Source organism: Colletotrichum siamense, assembly GCF_013390195.1.
Source record: "Colletotrichum siamense strain Cg363 chromosome Unknown KSG_Cg363_contig09, whole genome shotgun sequence".
Taxonomy (NCBI): domain Eukaryota; kingdom Fungi; phylum Ascomycota; class Sordariomycetes; order Glomerellales; family Glomerellaceae; genus Colletotrichum; species Colletotrichum siamense.
Window position 1 is genome coordinate 4,093,914 of NW_023501022.1, and position 21,548 is coordinate 4,115,461.

The 21,548-nt window shown below is 56.5% G+C and overlaps 7 protein-coding genes across 7 annotated transcripts; 3 read left to right on the plus strand and 4 right to left on the minus strand.

Annotated features, from left to right (window-relative positions):
• Nucleotides 1-686: 686 nt before the first annotated feature.
• On the plus strand, nucleotides 687-2,510 carry CGCS363_v013831 (Maltose permease MAL31; the record flags this gene model as incomplete). Its single annotated transcript, XM_036645680.1, has 4 exons — nucleotides 687-1,203; nucleotides 1,256-1,359; nucleotides 1,408-1,544; nucleotides 1,622-2,510. The coding sequence occupies 4 exons, from the start codon at nucleotides 687-689 to the stop codon at nucleotides 2,508-2,510; spliced, it is 1,647 nt and encodes a 548-aa protein (XP_036490051.1).
• A 151-nt stretch (nucleotides 2,511-2,661) lies between these two features.
• On the minus strand, nucleotides 2,662-4,206 carry CGCS363_v013832 (putative sucrose utilization protein SUC1; the record flags this gene model as incomplete). The annotated part of the gene is made up of 1 exon (XM_036645681.1): nucleotides 2,662-4,206. One exon carries the CDS (start codon nucleotides 4,204-4,206, stop codon nucleotides 2,662-2,664), a length of 1,545 nt encoding a protein of 514 aa, XP_036489625.1.
• Nucleotides 4,207-4,922: 716 nt separating this feature from the next.
• On the minus strand, nucleotides 4,923-5,807 carry CGCS363_v013833 (Uncharacterized protein; the record flags this gene model as incomplete). The annotated part of the gene is made up of 1 exon (XM_036645682.1): nucleotides 4,923-5,807. One exon carries the CDS (start codon nucleotides 5,805-5,807, stop codon nucleotides 4,923-4,925), a length of 885 nt encoding a protein of 294 aa, XP_036490050.1.
• Nucleotides 5,808-6,322: 515 nt separating this feature from the next.
• CIS3 (Cell wall mannoprotein CIS3) lies at nucleotides 6,323-7,368 on the minus strand (the record flags this gene model as incomplete). Its single annotated transcript, XM_036645683.1, has 2 exons — nucleotides 6,323-7,147; nucleotides 7,198-7,368. The coding sequence occupies 2 exons, from the start codon at nucleotides 7,366-7,368 to the stop codon at nucleotides 6,323-6,325; spliced, it is 996 nt and encodes a 331-aa protein (XP_036490049.1).
• Nucleotides 7,369-14,926: 7,558 nt separating this feature from the next.
• On the plus strand, nucleotides 14,927-16,297 carry CGCS363_v013835 (uncharacterized protein; the record flags this gene model as incomplete). Its single annotated transcript, XM_036645684.1, has 1 exon — nucleotides 14,927-16,297. One exon carries the CDS (start codon nucleotides 14,927-14,929, stop codon nucleotides 16,295-16,297), a length of 1,371 nt encoding a protein of 456 aa, XP_036490048.1.
• A 797-nt stretch (nucleotides 16,298-17,094) lies between these two features.
• On the plus strand, nucleotides 17,095-18,630 carry CGCS363_v013836 (uncharacterized protein; the record flags this gene model as incomplete). Its single annotated transcript, XM_036645685.1, has 1 exon — nucleotides 17,095-18,630. One exon carries the CDS (start codon nucleotides 17,095-17,097, stop codon nucleotides 18,628-18,630), a length of 1,536 nt encoding a protein of 511 aa, XP_036489614.1.
• A 270-nt stretch (nucleotides 18,631-18,900) lies between these two features.
• CGCS363_v013837 (putative mannose-1-phosphate guanyltransferase) lies at nucleotides 18,901-20,463 on the minus strand (the record flags this gene model as incomplete). Its single annotated transcript, XM_036645686.1, has 3 exons — nucleotides 18,901-18,927; nucleotides 18,977-20,215; nucleotides 20,398-20,463. The coding sequence occupies 3 exons, from the start codon at nucleotides 20,461-20,463 to the stop codon at nucleotides 18,901-18,903; spliced, it is 1,332 nt and encodes a 443-aa protein (XP_036490047.1).
• Nucleotides 20,464-21,548: the final 1,085 nt, after the last annotated feature.

Sequence of the window (21,548 nt, forward strand, 5' to 3'; positions counted from 1 at the left end):
CGTCTTTCGGCGGCCGATTCCACACGCGTTCCACGCATCCAGTCTCCCCCCATGGAGTTGGGAAAAGCCAATTCATTCGACCGTCGACGTGCCCAGCAACGGGCCCCCGGCCGTGCATATGCACATCCGCTTCGGCTCTTGCTCTCCTCAGGCGATTCCACTCCAGCACCCATGTCCAGATCAACACACGCTGCACACAGAGACACACAATACCTACACACACAATGCACTCCTGAACACTGGCACCGACAAGTCTACAGACGGTCGTCAAGAACCTGGGACTTCAGTATCACGCCAATCCAATCTTGTACGAGCCGGCAGCCCGCGGTCGACTCATCAGGCATCCCATCCCGTCCCCCATTGGAGGTGCACGGTGCAGATTCCTGGGCATTTTCGTTACTCTCTACTAATTAGCGTTTTTTGTGCTTGTCCAATTTTTCTTCGATCCCCATGTTACTTTGACTACCACCTCCTTCTGGCTGTCGCTTTCTCCTCAGCTCCTGCATTCATGGTGTCTTTCGGCGAGGATAAATAAAGGCGCGAATGCCCTCCCTGTTCGATTAAATTCGTCCTCCAGGCGACTCCTTCCCGCGCAACCCGATCTCCTTTCGCCTCGCGGTCTCATCCATCCTCTATTTACACCAATATTCCCGCCAATCTCAGAGGACACTTCAAACCTTGCCAAAATGTCCGACTCAAAGCCCGTCTCCTCGGCGGAGGACAAGGAACTTGGCGTCCACCAGCACGCCGACGCTGCTTCTCCGAATGCCGCCCATCCCGAAGATCTTGCCGCCGAGGCAAAGCAGGCCGCCGACTCGGAGCACCAAATGACCCTCCTGGAGGCCATCAAGACCTACCCCAAGGCCATCGCCTGGTCCGTCCTCCTCTCGTCGACTCTCATCATGGAAGGATACGACCTCGCCCTGCTCTCCAACCTCTACTCCTCGCAGTACTTCAACCAAAAGTACGGAGCGTACAGCGAGGCCCAGGGCAAGTATGTCCTTTCCGCCGCATGGCAGTCCGGCCTGTCCAACGGTGCCCGCGGTGGAGAAATCATCGGCCTCATCCTCGCCGGTTGGACCGCCGATCGGTACGGGTACAAGATGACCACCATCGGGTTTCTGGTATTGATGATTGCCTTCATTTTCGTGCTGTTCTTTGCGCCGAATGTGAAGATCTTGGTGCTGGGAGAGGTCCTCTGTGGTGAGTCTTGAGGATGCTTGTAGTTGATTTCCTCGTTTCTGACGATGGCCAGGAATCCCATGGGGCGCCTTCCAGAGTGTGACTCCCGCATACGCCTCCGAAGTTGCTCCCGTCGTCCTGAGACCCTACCTCACGACGTTCATCAACATGTGCTGGGTGAGCTTCCTCCCTCCACTCTCAGACGTACACAACTAACAAGCGCAGGTCATTGGCCAATTCTTTGCTGCTGCAGTCAACAAAGGCTCCTTCCAACACGCCAACGAATGGGCGTACCGCATCCCCTTCGCAGTCCAATGGGTTTGGCCTGTCCCGATCCTCATCGGCGTCTGCTTCGCCCCTGAGTGAGTCTCACCTCCTCTCACCCAGGATTCACTTACATCCCACCGGCAAAAGCCCCCCACTAACACACTCCCCCCAGATCCCCCTGGTGGTACGTCCGCCACAACAACAAGCCCGCCGCCAGAGCGTCCCTCCTCCGCCTCACCTCCCGCAACCAGCCCAACTTCAACCCGGACGAGACCATTGCCATGATCGAGCACACCAACGAGATGGAGAAGCGCGTCAAGGAGGGCGTCACCTACGCCGACTGCTTCCGCGGCACCGACCTGCGCCGCACCGAGATCGTCATCGGCATCTGGCTCGTCCAGACCCTCGGCGGCCAGAACCTCATGGGCTACTTCTCCTACTTCCTCGTCCAGGCCGGCATGGACGCTAACAACTCCTTCTCCCTATCCATGGGCCAGTACGCCCTCGGCATGGTCGGCACCGCCGGCTCCTGGTACCTCATGCACAAGCTCGGCCGCCGCACCATCCACTTCTCCGGCCTCTGCGCGCAGTTCACCCTGCTCCTCATCGTCGGCTGCCTCTCCTTCTCGGGCGCCAACGCCGCCGTCTGGGCCATCGCCGCCATGCTCATCATCTTCACCTTCGTCTACGACTTCACCGTCGGGCCCGTCACCTACTCCCTCATCTCCGAGCTGTCCTCCACCCGCCTCAAGGCCAAGACCATCGTCATGGCCCGCGCCGGCTACAACGCCAGCAACATATTCGTCAACGTCATGACAAACTACCAGCTCTCGTCCACCGCGTGGGACTGGGGCGCCCGCACCGCCTTCTTCTGGGCGGGCACCTGCCTGCTGTCCTCCGTCTGGGTCTACTTCCGCGTCCCCGAGCCCAAGGGCCGCACGTACGCCGAGCTGGACCTGCTCTTCGAGCACGGCGTCTCGGCGAGGAAGTTTGCGAGCACAAAGATCGACCCGTACTCGCGGGAGCTCAGCAGCGAGAAGAAGCTCGTCGAGGAGCACTGAATGTCCTTGTTTTGATGTACAATGAAATCTGGTTCAAAAAGAAAACTCGTTAAATACCCTGGATATTGTTTACTACTAGATAGTATCCCTAGCGTAATCATGCCTAATGAACATCCTCATGCTTTTCCCCCTCTCCTGTGATATACACATCTCACGTCGAATGCCCCGACTGCCCCGGCGTCACCCCTCCGAGCACCATACTCGGCACCGCCTGCTGGATATGCTTATCCAACAGCTCGTCATATATAGAGTTCCCCCCAGGCAGCCTCGTAATCAGCCGCCGCATATAATTCAAATCATCCTCCGGGCCCGCGCCCATCCTGTGCGGACTACTCGGCGTAATCGGCACCCTCGCCAGCACATCCACCGCCGCGCTCGCAATATCAAACAGCTTCTCCGTCAGCCCCACCCCATGCACCTTGATGCTGTCCACCGGCAGGTCCCGCGTCGAGAGCACCAGGTCCTTGGCCACCTCCAGCGGGTAGTGGTACGTCATGCTCGTCTGCGCCGCCTCCTCCGCCACCTGCAAATACCCGAACCGCAGCCGCAGCTGCCAGAGGATGATGCGCAGCCACAGCTGCGTGACCCTCAGATTCGCCTTCTGCGTATCCTTGAGCTCGCTGCTCGCGCGCAGCGCCGAGTTCACCGCCGTCTCGATCAGCGTCAGCGCCGCGTTCGACGGCGGCGTCGCCACCTTCTCCTGGTTCAGCAGCGCGATGAAGCTCGTGTCCAGCGGCGCGAACAGCCCCGCCAGGCTCCAGAACCCGGACAGCAGGTGCGGGTCTCCCTCGTCCATGGCCGGGCTCTCCGCCGTGATCTGCAGCGTCACGGGCCGCCGGTACCGGATCCCGTGCGACCGCTCCGAGACCAGCAGCACCCAGAACAGCCGGTCCGCCAGCGCGCGGGGCGCCGACTCCGTGTTCATCCGCAGCAGCAGGAACAGCGTCGTCGCCTCGCGGAGAAACAGAAACGCCTGGCTGTGGTGGAACAGCGCCGAGTGGCACGCGTACAGGAAGAAGGTCAGCAGGCACTGCTCGAAGCTCGGGTTGCTCCGGCGCGCAAAGTTGCGGTGCGCGGCGAGCGCCTCCTCGAAGAGCATGCGGCCGTGCAGCGCGTTCTTCTCCGGGATCAGCCCGCGCACGAAGAGGCTCTCCGGCTCCTCGACCTGCAGCAGGACCAGCGCGCACACGGCCGTCAGCAGGCAGTGGGCCTCCATGCCGGGCTCGCCGCTGGGCCCGGCAACGACCTTGAGGTGCGCCACGTACTCAGGCGTCAGGATCGGGATCGTCGGGTGCAGGCGCGCGAAGAAGCGGTCGACGCAGTAGTCCATGACGCGCGCCGGCAGCAGCTCGGCCATGCGCTGGACGGCCTCGTGCGGGACATGACCAAAAGCCTGGCTGCCGTCCGAGACCCAGGCCAGCGAGACGGGGCCGGGCAGGCCGAGGCACTGGTCGCCGAGGCCGGCGTCGACGCAGCGCTTGCAGGGGCGGTACTCGTTGCAGGCGCGGCGGAGGTTCTTGCAGCGGGCGCAGGCGCGGGAGACCTGGGCGCGTTTGGGGCGGGAGGTCGGCTTGCCTCCGTTATTGTTGTTGTTGTTGTCGGCGGCGTCCTCGCTGCTCAGTTCGGTGCGCTTCCCGAGGTGGGAGCTGCTGGCCGGGGATATTGAGGACGGACTAGCTGCTGGGGGGGACACCATCGTCTTTTGCATCGGGACGCCTCATTGTTGAGAGTTTTTGTCTTCTGATTTGTGGCGTAGTCAAGATGAGGCGGACATTGGAAAACGGGGCCGGTGAGTTGAGATGTGTGTGTGAAGGTGAGAATGAAATTTGCCTTTTTTGGGTTTCTGCGGGTTGATTGGAGTCACCCCCAGCCGGGCCAAGGAAAAGGATGTTCAACGGTGTGTAGTTCCATTGACATGGAGCGACCAGGTAATTAGACCCCGTCTACGAATACGGTCCCGTCTGCTGTTGAGTGGCGGTCACGTGCGGCTGCTGGACTTTCACCCCGCTAATTTCTCAGGCCCCGGCTTGTGCGAATATACCCTTTGGTGTTAATTCGTACTGTGTTCAATCGCTGTGTTTTCGTGGCAGACCTCGGGCTAGGTAGGCTTGACTGCCATTGGCACGGGTTCGTGATATTGCCGCCCGAGTGAGGAGGCTTCGTTGATCGACCGCACCGATGAAACTCTAGAGGGCGCAATTGCAACCTGCGCATGTCAAGATGAACCGAGGCTTTCCGTGTAATGGCATCATCCAAAAAGAAGAAAGGATGACAGGTCGTATGTCCGAGCGGTGTCTATGAGATGGAGAGAGAAAACGGTGCTGTCTGTCTCTTTGGGAGCAGCCCCCAGAACGCCTTCGCTATGCAAATTGTGCCACCCCTGACTGAACCCCAGATATTCCCCACAGCAAATCACTTTTGCCGAATGTTCTTGGCCTTGCGCTTCTTGAACACCACAGCAGGTGCCGCGGCTTCCGTGGATTCCACGCCGTCTTCCTCCTTCTTCACCCCGTCGGCATCGGCGATTGGCCCCAACGCCGCTGCCGAAAGCTTGTCGCCAGCCTCGTCCTCTTCAGCCTTGATAGCGGGCACATCTGATGTCACTGCCGCCGCAGCCTCGTCTGCGCCCTCCTCCTTCTTGACACTGTCCTCCGCGGCAGCAGACTCCTCCTTCTTGGGCCGGAAGAGCGTGTCGGCGCTGAGCAGCGCGTCGAGCTCCTTGTCGTCCTCCGGCATCGCCCTCATACCGCCCCATTTCCTGGGCTTCTTAAACAGCCCGCGCACGGCGTCCTCCTCTTCCTTCTCCTCCTCCGTCTGCTCGCGCTTCCGGACGCCGACAGCCTTCGCCTCCACGGGCTTCTCCTTGGCCGCATCCTCGTCCACGACCTTTGTCGCAGTGACGGTCCACTCGCCTGCCATCGCCATATCGCCTCGGAACTCGGTAGGTATCGACACGCCCATCTCCGCGAGCTGCTCCATCTGCCTCTTCCTCGCCGCCTCCGTTCCGCCCGGCGCGGGTGCCGGCGCGCTGCTGCTCGATCCAGGCTTCGCAAACGACGTAGATGATGATGAAGATCCCGAGGCGACGCCCTTCAGGCGCTCAATCTCGCGCCGCGCGCGGTCCTTGTCGCGCTCCTCTTGCTCATGGCCGCGGTGGAGGTCTCGCAGGAAGCGCTTGAGCGCGCCCTGGTGCTTGCCGGTGGCTTCGTGGTTCTGGCGCTCGAGCTTGGTGTCGCGGACGAAGATGCCGCAGTGCTTGCACCAGTATTTCGGCGTTGATTTCCAGTATTCGGACATTTTGGAGGGTTGGGGGTGGTTGGTTTGGGGTGAAGTGGAAGTGGAAGAAACGGGCAAAAGACGTCACTGGGGAAAGGCGCGTGCTAGAATTTCGAGGTGCACGGTTAGTTGGTCTGTGCACTCATGCAATGGATGATCCCTGCAGACTACCCACTGCCCGCCTTCCCTGAGGTGGTTTGGAGCTGCTTCAACTGCTCCATATCACCGACTCGCATGTCACACATCAGAATCACGTTCGCATCAAACGGAACTGAAAGGTTTTGCAGTAGAAGACTGCTCGTTTTAGTCTATTGGGATTACTACCCGGGGAATCATATTTGTCCCTAATCCGTCTGCAAGCCTGCAAACCTGTCCAGCCCAATCCCCAATGACAAAAGCCGTGTATCTCATGATGGTATTCATTCCATTAAAATGCCCAAACAGGCCAAGTGAAGAATCGTAAGCGAAGCATTATCTCCTCCGAGACCCAATGAGGTCTTTTCCCCCGAAAGCCAAAAGGCACATGGCGCTTGTCATTAAATCATGTAAACAACGGCCATCAGACCAGCGATCAAGGCAACGAAAGGAGCTGGAACGATGTGCTGGCCCGCGGCGACAGGAGGAGCGGCGGGAGTCGTGCTCGAGGGCGTGGCGGGAGCAGTGGTAGCCGGGGGCTGGACGGGAGTGGTGGTGTTGACGGCGGGAGGTGCGACGGGGGGCTGCGAAGCGGCAGGCTGAGACGGCTGGACCGGGGGGGCGGCCGGGGTGGTGACGGGAGGCGCAGCGGGGGGAGCGACAGGAGTTCCCGGGGGAGGGGCAGCGGGAGCAGAAGGAGCCGGCGCAGACGGGGCGGGAGGAGCGGGAGGAGCGGGAGTGACGGTGACGGGGGGGAGCTCTCCACAGGGAGTCGTGTGGCCCTGGATCTGGCCATCGCCAATCTGGCAGATGGGGACGGGGACGACGGTGGGGACGACCTGGGGCTGACCGTCACCGATGACGGTAACGACAGTGGTGGCGACCATGGTGGTTCCAACGACATTGCCGGAGGGAACGGGAGCGTCGGAGCCGCAAGGGAGGACGCTCAGGTGGATGGGAGAGCACTGAGGAGCCCAGCTTCTATCGTACAGGTTGGAGAAGTCTCCAGACTGGCACTGGTAGAAGGTAGTCGAGCCACCGAGGGCGAGGGAGCCGTTGCCACAGACGGAGAAGCCAGAGGTGTAGATGACACCGGACTGGGGAGGGCCGTCGAACTGGAATTGGTAGTTGGCGACGATGGATCCAATGCGGCCCTGGGAGTCGGTCAGGACACTATCCTTCAGGGTCAAGTCAAGAGCGCCCTTCTGGCCGCAGTTGCTGCGAGTCTGGTGATTTGTCAGTAAGAGAACCCAAGATTGGCGGTGATTGATCTTACCTCGAGGTTGCGCTTGCCGAGACCGACAATGGTGATGCCGAAGTTGCCAGAGTACGAGGTCTGGCAGCCAGCGGGAGCAGCCTCCTTGGGAGCAAGGGCGGCGCTGCCGGCCTGGGGCATGGCCATGACGGCGCTGGCCAGGGTAGCGAGAACGGAAGCCGAGTACTTCATCTTGTCTGAGAAATTGTTTGTTAGAAAAAGATCCCAAAAAAGGCGAATCGTGACTTTTTGTAGGCTAGGAAATGTGAAGATTCAGAGAAGACCAGGCCAATTCGTCAGGAGCGGCAGAGACTCGGGCAATCGGGATCTCAATGAATCCCGGCATCTCTCGCTGGTGACCAGCAGAGGCACCTGACTTTGGTGAAATTCGGAAGGCGGATCGCGCAGACGTGGCGATAGAAAATGGAAGTGACAACGAGGGAGGCGCCGACGGCCATCCCACGATGAAGACGATGGAGCCAAAGAAGTGATGTTGACATACCTGAGGTTGTGAGAGCGAGTAGGCGGTGTGTGGTTTTTGTAAGAGTATGCTGATCTGTCGAGGTCACAACAAGGTCGAAATTGCTTGGTTGAGGAGCAAGTTGTTGTTGTTGTAGCCAGAGAAAACTTTCCACAGCCAAGATTTTTTTTCCCAGAGATGAGGTGGTGAATGGTGTCCCCGCAAGTTTCTGACCCGCTTGGTCTAACAATGACTTCGTTCACAAAGCACAAAAGAGGCGGGTGCTTCCTTGGGCGTGGTTTCCTCTGTGCAGCTGCCGCGTGGGATGACGGGAGTGTGAGATCGGGTAGGGCCTTGTTCTTCCGTCGGTACTTCAAGCTCGGATGGAGGTCGTGTTCAACTGTTGCCTAAGCCCAGCCACGCGATGTTGTAGATAATGAGTGTCGAAGGGTCGGTGGAAGGTAAAAGTGGTAAGTAAGAACACTGAACGAAACGTGGCAGGCAGCTTGATTTAGGGTGGACCTATGAGCGAGAGTATTGCCAGGGATGGAAGAGGTGAATCCTAGAGAGCAGAGGGAGAGATGATGGAGGGAGGGCTGGGGGTTCATATACAGAACGAGGGAGCCGCGTGAGTAAGGACAGCGATTAGGGTAGCAGATAAGCTTCAGTCATGGATATTGCGCGTCTTTGACGTCTAGAATGTGGATATGATGGAGCAAATGTGCTTAGGATTGCAGTAGTGTTGTTATGTGGTGTAAGTAGCCGTCCTGTTTGTATGTATTGGCCGGAGTTGTGTCTTTCCCCCATGGTCCTGGCCTTGTACAGAGGCATGCAGACTGCATGCAAACGGTACCTTCAACAAAGCGAGACCGCATGTACTTGCAGCTCGCTATGCCACACTTGTGTCAACTCCACAGCCACTTTGCCCGCATGTTTATCCATCTAGCTGGCTGGTATGATGTTGTGGTGGGTGGATGAGTGATGGTTGTCGTGCGCAAGACCAGGGTTCGGGTGGTTGGGAGGTCGCCTCCAGCAACAGGGCTGGGCTGGGGACACCCCTCGACTAGGATCATCCAAGTGCGGCACAGCAGGGCAGCTGTGAGGCCCAAAGTCAAAGTCACTGGACTCTTCACCGGGCCTTGTGATGTCAGAGGTAGAGCACAGGTTTCCCCCGTCGAGTCATTGGCGAGGGGTGAGGATACCGTCTGCTAGCGATTCGGACGAACCGGGGGCTTGAGGCGAAGGGGTTGCTTGCCGGCTATTTTGGAAAAACACTCTATTCTGTGCTCGGGTTTACCAAATATGTTGATTTGCCCCAAAAAGACGCCGAGAGGTCTTGGCCTGTCAGACGTCGCAGCGTAGAGCGATTGATGATTGAGAAACCGAGGATAGAGTGCTGGATTGGATGCGACCACCGGCCTGTCTTGTGTTGAGACAAGAGGCTTGTGCAGCGAACCGCTACGCTGCTGCGAGAACCAGCCCAGAGCTGGAGGGCCCTGATGTGTGTCTTGAATGCGGTGTGGTGTGGCTACTGCCGATCAGGTACCACGGCGGAAGCGAATCAAGTGGAATGTTGAACTTGAATTCAGTCGGGCTTGTTTAGTGAGATGCTTGGGCTGCGGAGGCAGACCGAGAGAGAAATTCTTGTTTGGGTATGCATCAGCAGCGGTCAGTCTTCTGCTGGTGTTGTTGGTGGTGGTGGTGGTGGTGGTGCGGCGTGCTGTGGTAGTGGGCACGCGGCGGGGAAACGGAGGCTGCGGGTGGCCGGCACTGAAGGCGGTTCCTGGACTTGGCCAGTCCTTAGGCTGTCTTGACTTGCCGTGCCGTAGCGTTGGCTGTGGGCTGGTGAGGGGCCGGAAGAGGGGGCGAGCCAGGGTTGTGCTTCGATCGATTACCGAGAGGGGTTGGCCGGCTTTGCTGGCTGTGGATGTCCAAGTCGACGTGGAGGACGGTATTGGTGGACGACGTGGACGAATGTCGCGGATCTGCGATCGATGGGCAAACGGGACATTAGGATTCGTCCCTTTGGCTGAGGAGAATTCGATGCCCATTGGAACGTTCGAGTAGAAAACATGGTCCCTAACGTGGAAAAGGAAAAGGGGCCAGCATTCCTCAGGTTGAGATTGGCTGGCGAGAGCTTGGAGGAAATTTCCATGTCTTGATCCCATCCCTAGAGCTGTGGTCTCTCTAGCCGGTGGTCGACAGAGGACCGGACTTTCTGCACGACCAAGACAGTTTTCTTCCGTTGCTTTTTGGTATCCCTTGGTGCAGAACGGCGTCGCTGTCACTCCGAGTTCTAATTGTGAAAGAGGCAAGAGATCTTCCTGGGATATCCGTTGTCGGGACAAACCTCGGTGCTGCCCCATCTGGCAGATGTTAAAATTCGGGTACTTCGGACGGAGAAGACCATGTTGTCAGCTCATAGATGGTGCGCCGTCACACTTTGTCTTTCTTCCATACCAGCCAGAGCAGTACAACGTGGGTTCAGATCCCTTCATCTCATGGAGCGTGCGACCTCGTCCGAGAAGACTCTCGTGCGGCATCCTGGGGCCGAAAACAGGAATCTTGAACACGGCGTCCTAGGGTCCGGGGAATTCGAGGTCATTTGGCCGGTCGGGAGCTGGTGGTGCGTTTCAGCCAACTTCTCGTCATGATATCACCATGTGAATGTCGGCGATTATCACAATTCAATAAGACCTGCAGCCCGTCCCCTCACTACCGTGCTGTCACCCGGTCGGAAAGGGTGGATCGGAGGCGTGGACGTCGGCTCGAGGGGGTTTGGAGAGAAGTTATCCGCCCATGTGAATCGACCAAAAAGGAAGCTCAGCAGAACCCAAGCCAAGGAAAAACGAGGTTTGGTCTGGGCCGGGGCGTCTTTGGGGTCCACGACACCCGCAGCCAAGCAGTGCTTAACAGGGGCCATTGCATGCTGTACCCGTCAAGCAGCTCGCTAAGGCCGCCAAGGCCAGGCGCCCTGCATTAGCACCGCCCGCCAGTGTCTGAGCCTGTGTCGATCCGCCCACTCCGAGAGAGAGAATGGGAGAGAGCTCTCTGGACATCTTGCCGCCAATCCAAGGTGCTGTTCTGTCCTGGCGTGGCACTGGCCCGTGAAGCGGCGGGTGGATTTCAGTCGAGGTGGGGAGCGCTTGTCAGAGTCTCTTGTTCGGGCCGCATAAATCAGGCCAGTGAGCATTCCTCCTCGCCCTCCAACAGTGCTTTTGGAGAGACCGGAGGCCGTCTCCGGAATGATGAATTCCAGAACTAACAGCCAAGTTCAGCTCTAGTTTGTTTTCGAAGCCTGTCATTGGGACGCCGCCAAACGGGAGGCTGCCTTGTAGAGACAAGTCCGCTTCGTCCGTTAGACTTGGATATGCAGGGGACAGGGGGGAGAAGTTTGCAAGCCTCTTTCTTCAGGCGGCGCTGTATTTTCCCTGTTTAGCTGACTGTCTGTTGTTGTGTGCCTGCCGGCCTCGTATACAAACGAGATGCGAGAATGCGTGCGCCAGCGACCGAGAGCGATACGCATGGAGAGAAATTTGTCAGAATGGCGATGTACACAGTCGATGCCACCGGTCATTGTTGTGATCCAGATCAATGTCCTTTGGCGATAGAGCATCCGATATGCCGGCTCAGCTGAACCTGCCGACTCCCGTATTCCCAGTCTGTCATCCGGGGACGATTTCCTCTCCAGTCAACACGGCGGCGGACTGACGGAATGACATGTTGACGGCGGTTACTGCTGCCGAATCGTGGCTAGCGGTCTTGATTATCTTGTGCACCGTGCCTGCAGCGAGTAAATTGTGCCGGAGTTATGACAGCTTGATTTGGGTCCGCGGTGCCGAGATGAGGGGAATTCCGTGCGACACTCGCGTCTTTTGGCTCCCGTCCTCAACTTCAGCACCCGCGCTAGACGGGATAGAAGCGTCCACGTGTGGGTGCAGCGTGGCTGCGAACGTTTCTGTCGGTTTCCGCTCCATGCTCAAAGTGTCTTCGTGCTGCTGGATGGCTTCCAGCATAAGGGATCTGCGGGTAGAGAAGACAATCCATCAATCGCAAGCGCCGTTCCCCTCAGGGCCCTCCCTAGCCCGTAGGTATCCGTCAGGTATGTCACCACAGGGCAGGGGTCCAGGTGATGGAGCGAAGGCGGCCATGATCATCGGCAGAGTTTGGCAACATCGGATTTTCGTGTAATGCATGTTTGCTTGGTTGCTATGTCGAATTGAGCTGCGCGCATGCATCAGCGAGGCGGCTGATTTTGACTTTGGAGTTTGTTCAGCAACATGATGCAACCAGAGCAAGAGGGCACTTCCCGTCAGTCTACCTAGGTAGCCCAGGCCTTCCTCGGGCCCCTCTTTCCCGGGCGGACATTTTACCCGACAATCTGCCGAGGGGCTCAGTGTCCTGCGGCGCTGCAGACGGCCCACTGAGTGGATGCCTTGGCATGGAGACATCCGTCTTCGCTCCAACTTCCAACGACCGTTCATCCCTTGATCACACAGCATCTCACCTTCAGGCGGCAAACGTCGCCTCGCTTCTGCCAAAGACCGTATTGAGGAACGGTCGAGTCTCAGTTTGGCACATTTCGAGCGGCTTGACGACTTCTAACAGCCTGGCGCTTTGTTCGTCACAAGGTATTGTCCCAACCTGAACTGTTCTAGGTCAATATTATTGTAGATTTTCATATATCATACTATTTGTTTCCCGTAAGTTCTCAATCCTTTAGTTTCTGCATTGGTAAGTACATCTTGAAGCCGAGAACGTGTAGTTGGGAGCTTGGTTGTTGGGTGTGGGAAAAAACAGTAAGTTTACCAATCGTCAAAGTTCTCAGATGCTCACTCGTGTCTGAAGGTGTTCACAACGCGGCGAAAATTATGTCAAAGGCACGGTCAGCCATCCAACAAGATACCCTTGCTTGGCTGACACTGAGAGCTGCGGCCTCACGAGCCACGGTTAGCCAATCTCGCGTCTTGTCGCATGCGACGGGACTGAGTGGCCGCCTCAAAGCTCTCTAATAATAGTCGTAAGGCGCTACCTAACTCTTCAGCGGGCGACGATGAGGCTACCCAGAAGGCAACCATTCTGGCAGATGGTTGCTGCCTTAGGCCCCACCCCAGAAGGTGAAGCTGCGGTACCCTTATGGGCAACGTCCGTCTCTTAATCTGTCACCAACAGCATCCGGCCAGATGGTCGAGGGGTGGTTGTGCGATGACTAGCTAGCGTTGACGTTCCGCAGTGAGTCAGCGTACGCATCGTTCGATCCTCGATAGCGCCACTGTTGGACCTCCCTTTTTTTTTTTGGTGATCTCAAAAGTCGGATGGTTTTATTTTTGCTCCGTCTGCTGTTATTCGCTGGACCCTGTTCAAGTCTCTAATCTCAGCAGCCACCTAGAAATTGTTAGTTGTTTTATCTTTTGTGAATTATTCTGCTGAGCATGCCCTCCCTAGCTTCCTTCATAACGTGAAGCATTGCTTTTGGGTCCTGGCGAAGCTTAATGCAGACAAAACGTAAACTGCGGGTTCCATCCTATTCTCCCTCTCACTCCCTGCTCCTATTGAAGACAAGCTCATAACGCACGTGTTGTGGTCTAACTTAAGTGAGGCGTCGAATGCCAGCGTGAGGGTGTTGACAAATTCAAACTTGGAAGTAGACTATTTTGGAAGGAGCAGCTGAGCGGTTGCCTTTCAGGTCTAAAACGCAGCGAGAACACTCTCCATGTGACATTATGTTCAGGCAAGCCTTCAATCATGAGGAGAGTCACATTGAGATTCTTCCATCTCTCTGAGCAAGGACACTTGGCCATAGTAACTGAGGCCACTCGTGCAGACAATTGAGCCGACTCCGTTTCCTGCCTAACTTATCTAAGGGCAGTCATCAGATAACATCAGGAACAACCAAGAGGCTTCTCGGCTGTAAATACATGAGCTTAGGAAACGACCCGGTCTGCCCTTGCGACCTGGTTTCATCTGGCCAACGAAGGCTCCGTTCCTTTGTTGACACAACATGAAGAGTGAATACTGACTGCTAAGTTGCAGGCAACTTGCCCTGCCCCCTAGCTTCGGCATGGGAAATGAATTTTGAGTTATGAAGTCATATATACAAGCATGATTGACTTATATGCAGCATATTTCAGCCTATGTATCAATACGTTGGTTGCCAGCGATGCCCACTTAGAAAGGCCGCTATCTGTTGTCATTCTATTGCCGTTATAGATCGTTCAGGGCTTCTGTAAAAGTGAGACGTCGGTGGACCTGTAGCTCACGATAGATCAGAGCGTTCAGGTAGTTGAAGCTCCAGGTGAATAGCTGGGTAGGGCCAGACCTTAGCTTGTGAGACTTGGTTTGAGTAATGCCAGAAAAGGTTGCCCAGAGTGAGCTCGCCGTCCGCACGGCGAAATGTTCTCCGGGGCTGCATGTCCTCCAGGCGAGGTTGCCTTTATAGGAAGTTCAGATCCCCTCCTTTCTAACAATTCGGCTGGGTGGTCGAGGGGTGGTTGTACGATGACTAGCTGTCGTTGACGTTCCGCGGTGAGTCAGCGTACCTGTCCTTCGATCCCCATATCGGCCATTCTTTTTTGTTTTTCTTCCCGATTTTGATCTTACTATCTATTCGTCTGATAACGTTCACCACTGCCTCGGCCCGCGGGCTATGATATCCGGAAGGGAAGAAGGTCGTGTGAATATCTTCAACGATCTACTAAGCGACGTCTGTAGCTACTACCTACGTATAAGTGTTGATAACCGGAACATCAAAGTTCAAAGTCCTAAATAAGTTAATCTCAAGTGTTCTATTCCTCCTCACCTGGGACACTTCATTTAGCTGGTGACCTTTGCAAACTGAACAAACTGCCTAATGATCAAGTCTGCGAGAAGGCGAAGATATGTGGTATCTGTGCCGTAGATAAAGATTATCATCGTACCTTGCTTGTTTTCATGCCAGGTTTATCCGCTCACTCACTCCGGCGAAGGTCAAAAGTTCTCACACGACAACTGCAGGACAGCCGTTCTTTCTCTTCTGGGGCTCAACTCACCGCGTGGCACACCTGCCTCTAATTCACTGCCACTCCCCTCTCACCTCACCTTTCTCACCTTTCTCACCTGGTCAATCCACAAATTGCATCTCCTCAGCAACAAATATCTACTGATCTGAGGTAAATCCTGATCACTTCCGATCTTTTCCATCACAACTCCAACCCGACATCCACCATCCTTCGAGAAGACCATCATCCTTCGAGAAGACCATCATCCTTCGAGAAGACCACCATCCTCCGAGACCCATACCAAGTTGAAAAGATGGCGAAGCACAGTGTTGCCAGAAGAGTCCTGGGTGCTCAGAAGGGCTTTTACTTCCCTTCTGGTGCCATCATTCCCGATCGCGATGCCGTCCGTCAGATCATGGACGCTGTTGTCCCTGGCGACTGGCAGACTGCCAAGGAAGACCAGTTTGACGACTTACGCCAGGAGATGTACACCGCCCTGCTTCAGATATTCCATTGCCTCTTCGACCATGTTGATCTCTACGGCGCCCTTCGCAGCCACGAGGCGTTCTACTCTACCATCGCCTCGAAGATCACGACCAAGGGCGACTTGAACGGCGATCTCATCCGAGTGCTTGAGCGGACTTACACTGCTGCCCGCCGCCGATACACATGCATGCCTAAAGACACCCACCTCAACCACGCCTTTGACGTCTGGATTCAAATCCAGGATACCTTTGTTGGTATTCCCGCTCCCCAGACCATCTCGCTCGCGACCCGACCCAACGATCTCGGTGCTCTCACGGCTCAGCTTCAAGGTACCAGCATCACCGGTGCCGATGCCAATGCCTCTGTTTGGCCTCCTGCCCACTTTCTGCCTCAAGACATTGGAGTTATCTCGTCGAAGGACTTGCGCTCTCTTCTCTACGGCAGAACCACCCAGAATCCCGGCCAGATGCCTCCCCTCCCTACCAAGTACACCCTCCCCCTCGAAGTCCGCGGCTTCCTCTGTGCCCTTGCGCTCGGAAGCTTTCAGCCCACCAGCGTCTGGCAGCTTGCTCTCAACCCCATCGCTCAGTTTCAAGACTTCAACGACCGTCGTCTTTGGGCGAAGGCTACCGGTGACGAGTCCATGTACTGCTTCACCACCGACGCCTATGTGAAGAGAGCTATGGACGACTTCGCATCCGGCAAGTCTATCTCTGTCGCCCTGCTGACCCCTTGGTTCGGCCGCCCCTGGGGCTCCGTTCCCTCCATCGATTCGCTTCCTGGAGGCTCTGCTGGTCAGACTCAGCAACAGCTCTGGTCTGGTATTTGTCCTCGCATGGGCTTCGGACTTGCTATCCACAAAATCGGCGGCAACGACCTCGAGCTCGTGCTCTTTGACCCCATTCGCCTTTACAACCACATCAAGAATGACCAGCAAGTCAAGGCCAACCAGATGGCCATCTTCCGCTTCCGACAGACCATCCAAGAGAAGGTGCAGAACGCTATCCACGCTGCGGGTGGACGTTTGATCCGTGTTTGGTACGGAGGATACGTGGCTATCCACAACGATGCCGACAGCGTCGAGCTCGCCAGCGAGTGGGTTCGTCAGCTCGTCGTCGCTGGTGGTCCTGGTCAAGATCCCTTGGCCGTCGACGATGCCACCTGGGTCCAGTCTGGCTTCGAGTTGATTGAAATGTAATGATGGGACAGAGACATACTGGAGAGAAAGGATGAATAGGGGGTGCGATAGGCATGAGAGACAACGAAGAAGAGAGACGACGAAGAGGAGAGACGACGAAGAGGAGAGACGACGAAGAGGAGAGACGACGAAAAGGAGAGACGACGATAAACGAAGAACAAGGCACGTGATGCCACGACGGCAGTGCCGGTCGTCCCAGCTAGGAATTCAAGATTAATACAAAGACTGCATACATGTCTGCCCTGCTGAGTGAGCAAATAAATCAGTCACTATGGCTTTTTGGGGAATGAAAAGTGGTAGATCGGGTCGCGTCATGTTCTGCAGACTCTACACCTTAACAGACCCAGGCTTGCTTGTAGTATGTGATCCAATATGCGTAGAAAACGCCAAAGAACTCCGTGAATCACCAATGAAGACACATGAGACCACATATACAGTGACATCGTAGAGGGGCAGCGCGTTTCTGCAGCGACTCAGCACCCGAATCATGGTAGAATTCCTTGCGATTGGTTCTGGCAGGTGTTGAAATCGGGATTAGTGGTGGCTTACCATTGAAATCGTAGCCAGCAAGGCTGCGCACCTTTGGAGCTATTTGACTCTGTCAGATTTTCAGCCTACCCTTGTGGATGCTCGCCACTCTGGACGAGAGCATATACAAAGTCTGCCATTTGGTCACTGGGATTGCCGAGCATCTTCCATTCTTGCACCTACAAAATCGACCCGTCTGCGAGAAACCTCTTACGACAGTGCACCCTCACATTCGCTCAAGCAGCCCTTTAGCCAAACTCATAACAACGATGAGTCCATACAACTGGTTCGACCTGCCCACGGAGATCCGCTTCAGGATTTTGGATCTGTTGGCTAACACACCAGCAGACAAGACCAAGCGCAGGGCGTGGCCCAGCGTCTGCTGGGACTGGCGCCATTTCTTCGAGGATCGCAACTTCTCGAGTCTGATGCTCCGGTCCTATACAGATATCCACACGTTCTCCGACTACGTCACCGATCACCTCTGCGAGAAGGTCAAGCACATCAGACTGCACGTACCCCTCCAGGTCTACACCTGTAGAGAGTGCGATAGCCCAGAGAACCATCGCCAGATCAAAGCCAACAACGCAGCCTTCACTGGGCGACTTCTACTTCTGCTGAACAAGCTCGCTGTGTGGCAGCCTGGAGGCGGAGCGCTCACGCTCGAGATCAGTGCCGCCTCAGCCAGCGATACGGCGCACATCCTGGACGACGCCCCGGTAACAAGACAGCGAGGGCTCTGTAGGGTTTCTTGGGGAGTGCGTATACGCAAGTACCACGACCCAGGCGTCCATCTAGCCAAGAGACGGCTTCTCGGGAACCTTCTCGACATCGACACGAGCATCGACCCCAGAAGCCGCGGCGCTGATTTGCGGTTCAACCAACTCCAGGTACCGGTCGTCACACATTTCATCGTCAGCCGCGAGTCGCGTCGGAGTCTTTCTGCAGAGGCGATAGATACCGTCTTCAGTTGTCTTCCGAGACTGCGAGAGGTCGTTTTTGAGCCTTGGCGCGGTATAACGACAATGGACAGAGGGGAGCGTAACCGGGCGACTCGTCACCTGCTCAGACGCTTGCCGAAGACGGTAAGCAGCGTTTCGTTCCAGGAAGCGCGGGCGGAATACTTGAACGACAACGTCGTCGCTGGTGATGACCCGCGTCTTACGTCCGCTTGGGACGCCCCCCGTCGGTTCAAGCAATCTTCCATGCACGATCTCATACTGGCGCAGTGCCGCAGAGACTCCAGCCTAGCCCTCGACGCCGTCGCAGCCTGCAACCAACTACAGTCCTTCAGCGCATCTTCGCCCATCGACGCGTTAGACATCCTCCGCGGCTTCGCCGCCACCTCTCTGGGCAGGTACAACCCTCGCACGCGGCCGTTCCTCACGACGTGGCCGTTTCTCACGATGATCAACTTGAGGACCCCACGGGTGCTTGAACCCCAGCTGGGAAACGAGCTCCTCCTCGCAGCTGGGGGAGCGGCTGCCCAGATGCCCCAGCTGAGGCTTATGGAGCTTTGGGATGCGCGAGAGACTATCGGGACCGTGCTGCGCTACGAGGTGTGCGATGTGCACACGGCACTAGAGCTGGAGACGACGATAGACAGCTTCACTATTGGTCTGGATGCTCTGGAGGTTTGGAGGGCAATGGTACGGGACCGGCATGGACGAGAAATGAAGGACAACACGACGGTTCTGGGTCAAGATGTCGTCAAGAGGTTGAGTTGTTTTCGTACGCGTCTCCGGCTGCGTGAGTCAGCCTTGGCTAGAGACTGGGACATACTCGATGTGTATGAAACTGCCTGAAGTATTTAGACCTTCATGTATCGGGTCTACGTTCATGATGGGCAACAATTTGGCTGGCACATTCATCCTGGTAAGAACAATTTGGTGAGAACATAACAACGAAAAGCACGGCGGTGAATCTGAAATGGCTGAATTCGATTGCTTTTTGTGACCAAAGACGCATGCATCTATGAAGAATGATGGGAGCTCTATCCGACCCCGATGCAAATATCTTCATCATTACGTCGTCCCACCCCCCTGACGCATCAAACGCATCCCCGAAACTCCGGTTTACATGATGACCTCGTTTGCAACATCCTATCGTCATTAGCATTCGTTGCGCGACTGAGGAAAACAGCAGACTCACCCTCTTCAACTCCTTGAACGGCAGGCAGACACAGTTCTGCACCCGCACCTCATCGCCGACACCGCAGTCTTTGCCGAGGATGGTGATGCTCTGGACCTTGACGCCGTTCTTGATGATACTCGTCGTGTGGCTGCCGACGGGCGTGGGGGTACCCTCGACACGGGCCCAGGCGCCGACGCGACTGCCCCAGCCGATGATCGAGTACAGAACGCAAGCGTCGTGCTTGATCTCCGAGTCCTCGAGAACGATGGATTCCTTGATGCGAGCACCCGGGCCGACGTGGACACGGGGGCCGATGGAGACGTTGGGGCCCAGCTTGGCGGTGGGGTCGACGTGGGCGGTGGGGTGGATGAAGACGGGAGCGATGATGTTGGCGCTCGGCTCGGCGAGCTCCTTGGAGCCGCTCTGCCAGGCCTTCTGCAGGTACAGGGCGTTGGCTGGGACGGCGGAGCCGGCGGTCTTGATCTGGCGCCAGAAGTCCTTGGTCTCGTATACGAAGAAGTGCTTGGTGTCGGCGAGGTCACCGAGGATGTCCTGCTCGAGGCGGATGACCTCGTTCTTGCGCTCCTCGTCGTCGTCGTTGAGGATGAAGCTGTTCTCGAGGTTCTCGGAGCTCGGGTAGGAGACGAGGCGGGAGGGGCGGTCGGTGCGGCGCTTGATGGCGGTCTTGATGGAGGGGAAGATGGCGTCGGTGGAGAAGAGGTAGACACCGCAGTTGATCAGGTTGCTGATTTGCGACTCGGGCTTCTCGACGTAGTGGAGGACGCGGCGGGTGTGGGCGTCGCTCACGATGCAACCGAAGTTGGTGGCGGCATCGTTGGAAACGCGGGTGCCGAGAATGATGGCCTCGGCGCTCTTGTCGTGGAAGAGCTGGAGCATCTCGTGGAGAGGGAAGGAGCAGCAGACGTCGGCGTTCAGGACGAAGAGGCGCTCGGGGCGGCCCTTGAGGATGGCATCGCGGAAGTGGTAGAGACCGCCAGCAGTGCCCAAGGCCTCGTACTCGCGCAGGTACTTGATCGAGAGGTTGGGGAACTCATTGGTGGCGTCCTTGATAAAGTCGCGGAAGACGGACTCCTCGTAGTAGCCGATGATGAGGACCTCGGTGATCTCCTTGCCGGGAACGCGCTCGATGGCCGTCAGGCAGTGCCAGATGATGGGGTGGCCGGCGACTTCGAAGAGGGGCTTGGGGACGTCGAGGGAGAGGGGGCGGAATCGAGTTCCTCTGGAAGGACCGCCAACCTGGAGTTTTGAAGAGTCATGGTTAGCCTGCGATTGTTTCGTTTGCAGAAAAGCTATTGTTGTTGTGGTTTAGGCATGGGAACATGAGGGGAGGAGGGGAGCGACCCTGGACCGAGGCGGGGGAGTTGGAGATGGTTGCGCCGCAGATTCAGAGGATGAATGCGAAAAAGGGTTGCTCATACCAGGATGACGGCCTTGGTTGCGCCCTCTTGGGACGCCTTTCCTCGGTAGGGGACCTGCAGCGACATGTTTGCGACTGGACGAAGGTTTGAGGGTGGTGATGGTAGGTCGGAGGGTGGGAAGTAGAGAGCAGAATCGCCAATTTGCAACGTCACCGCTTCGTGGGATTGATTTCGAACAGCCCCCCCTGAGAAGTCGACCTTGACGTCCACCTGAGCTGCACCACACTGCTGGCTGGTTGGTCTGGTGGTCTGGACTAAGAATAATTTACAGGCGATGCATGTCTGGCAGGGGTCTGGGTGGCTCGTGCAAGGCCGGGTTGTGGCGGCAAAGTCCCTTACTGTCTGGATAAAGGCGATAAGCTGGCGATAAGAGGTAACTGCTCACTGAGCAAGCCTCAGCAGCTGCACAAGTTGCACAGGAGCAGGGACCACATGTGATGAGCTCAGCATCTCATTCGTGTCCCTTGAGATTCACCATGCGTTTTCCTTTCTTTTTTGAGGTCTTGAGTTGCAGCTGTTATCAATGGCATATGGGTTCTCTTTGATTCTTTTTTCTTAGAATAATCAGTAAGGCCAGATCAAAAAAATAGACATTTATTCAGATGCATAACTGCCCAGCAGCATAACTTGGAGCATCTGATCGAATTCAGTTGTGTCATTCTTTGCAGAGGCAGCAAGTTTGGTGTAAGTCAGACAACCTCCTCCAACCTCTTCGAGAATTTTGGAGATCCGGGCACTTTACGCGTAGAGACAAGAGCGCGTCCGAGCGTGTTTGCCTGTGGTAGACGCGACAGGAAGTGCCTGGAAAGCAACCGGAGTGACCTCGTTGACCAGGTGAGGCCTCACATCTCACCCGCAAATTTTGGCAGATTGCGGTGCGCTTTGGGGAGCTCTGCCAGGTACCAAACCGCGTCTCTCCAGGGGATCGTCACGGCCAAGCTCCACTGCTGGCCACTCGAGCCATCCCTGAGCTCCTTTAAACCCCTGCTCGATAAAACTCCAACGATGCACCTCGTCTACTCCAGCCCGCAATATTTCCTGCTACCGAGTACAAGAGACTACAATGCACATCACCACATATGACCAGCGTTTTTGCCGTAGATATGTCTAAAACTCTGTCAATCGACTAAATAGATCTTGAGATACAGCTT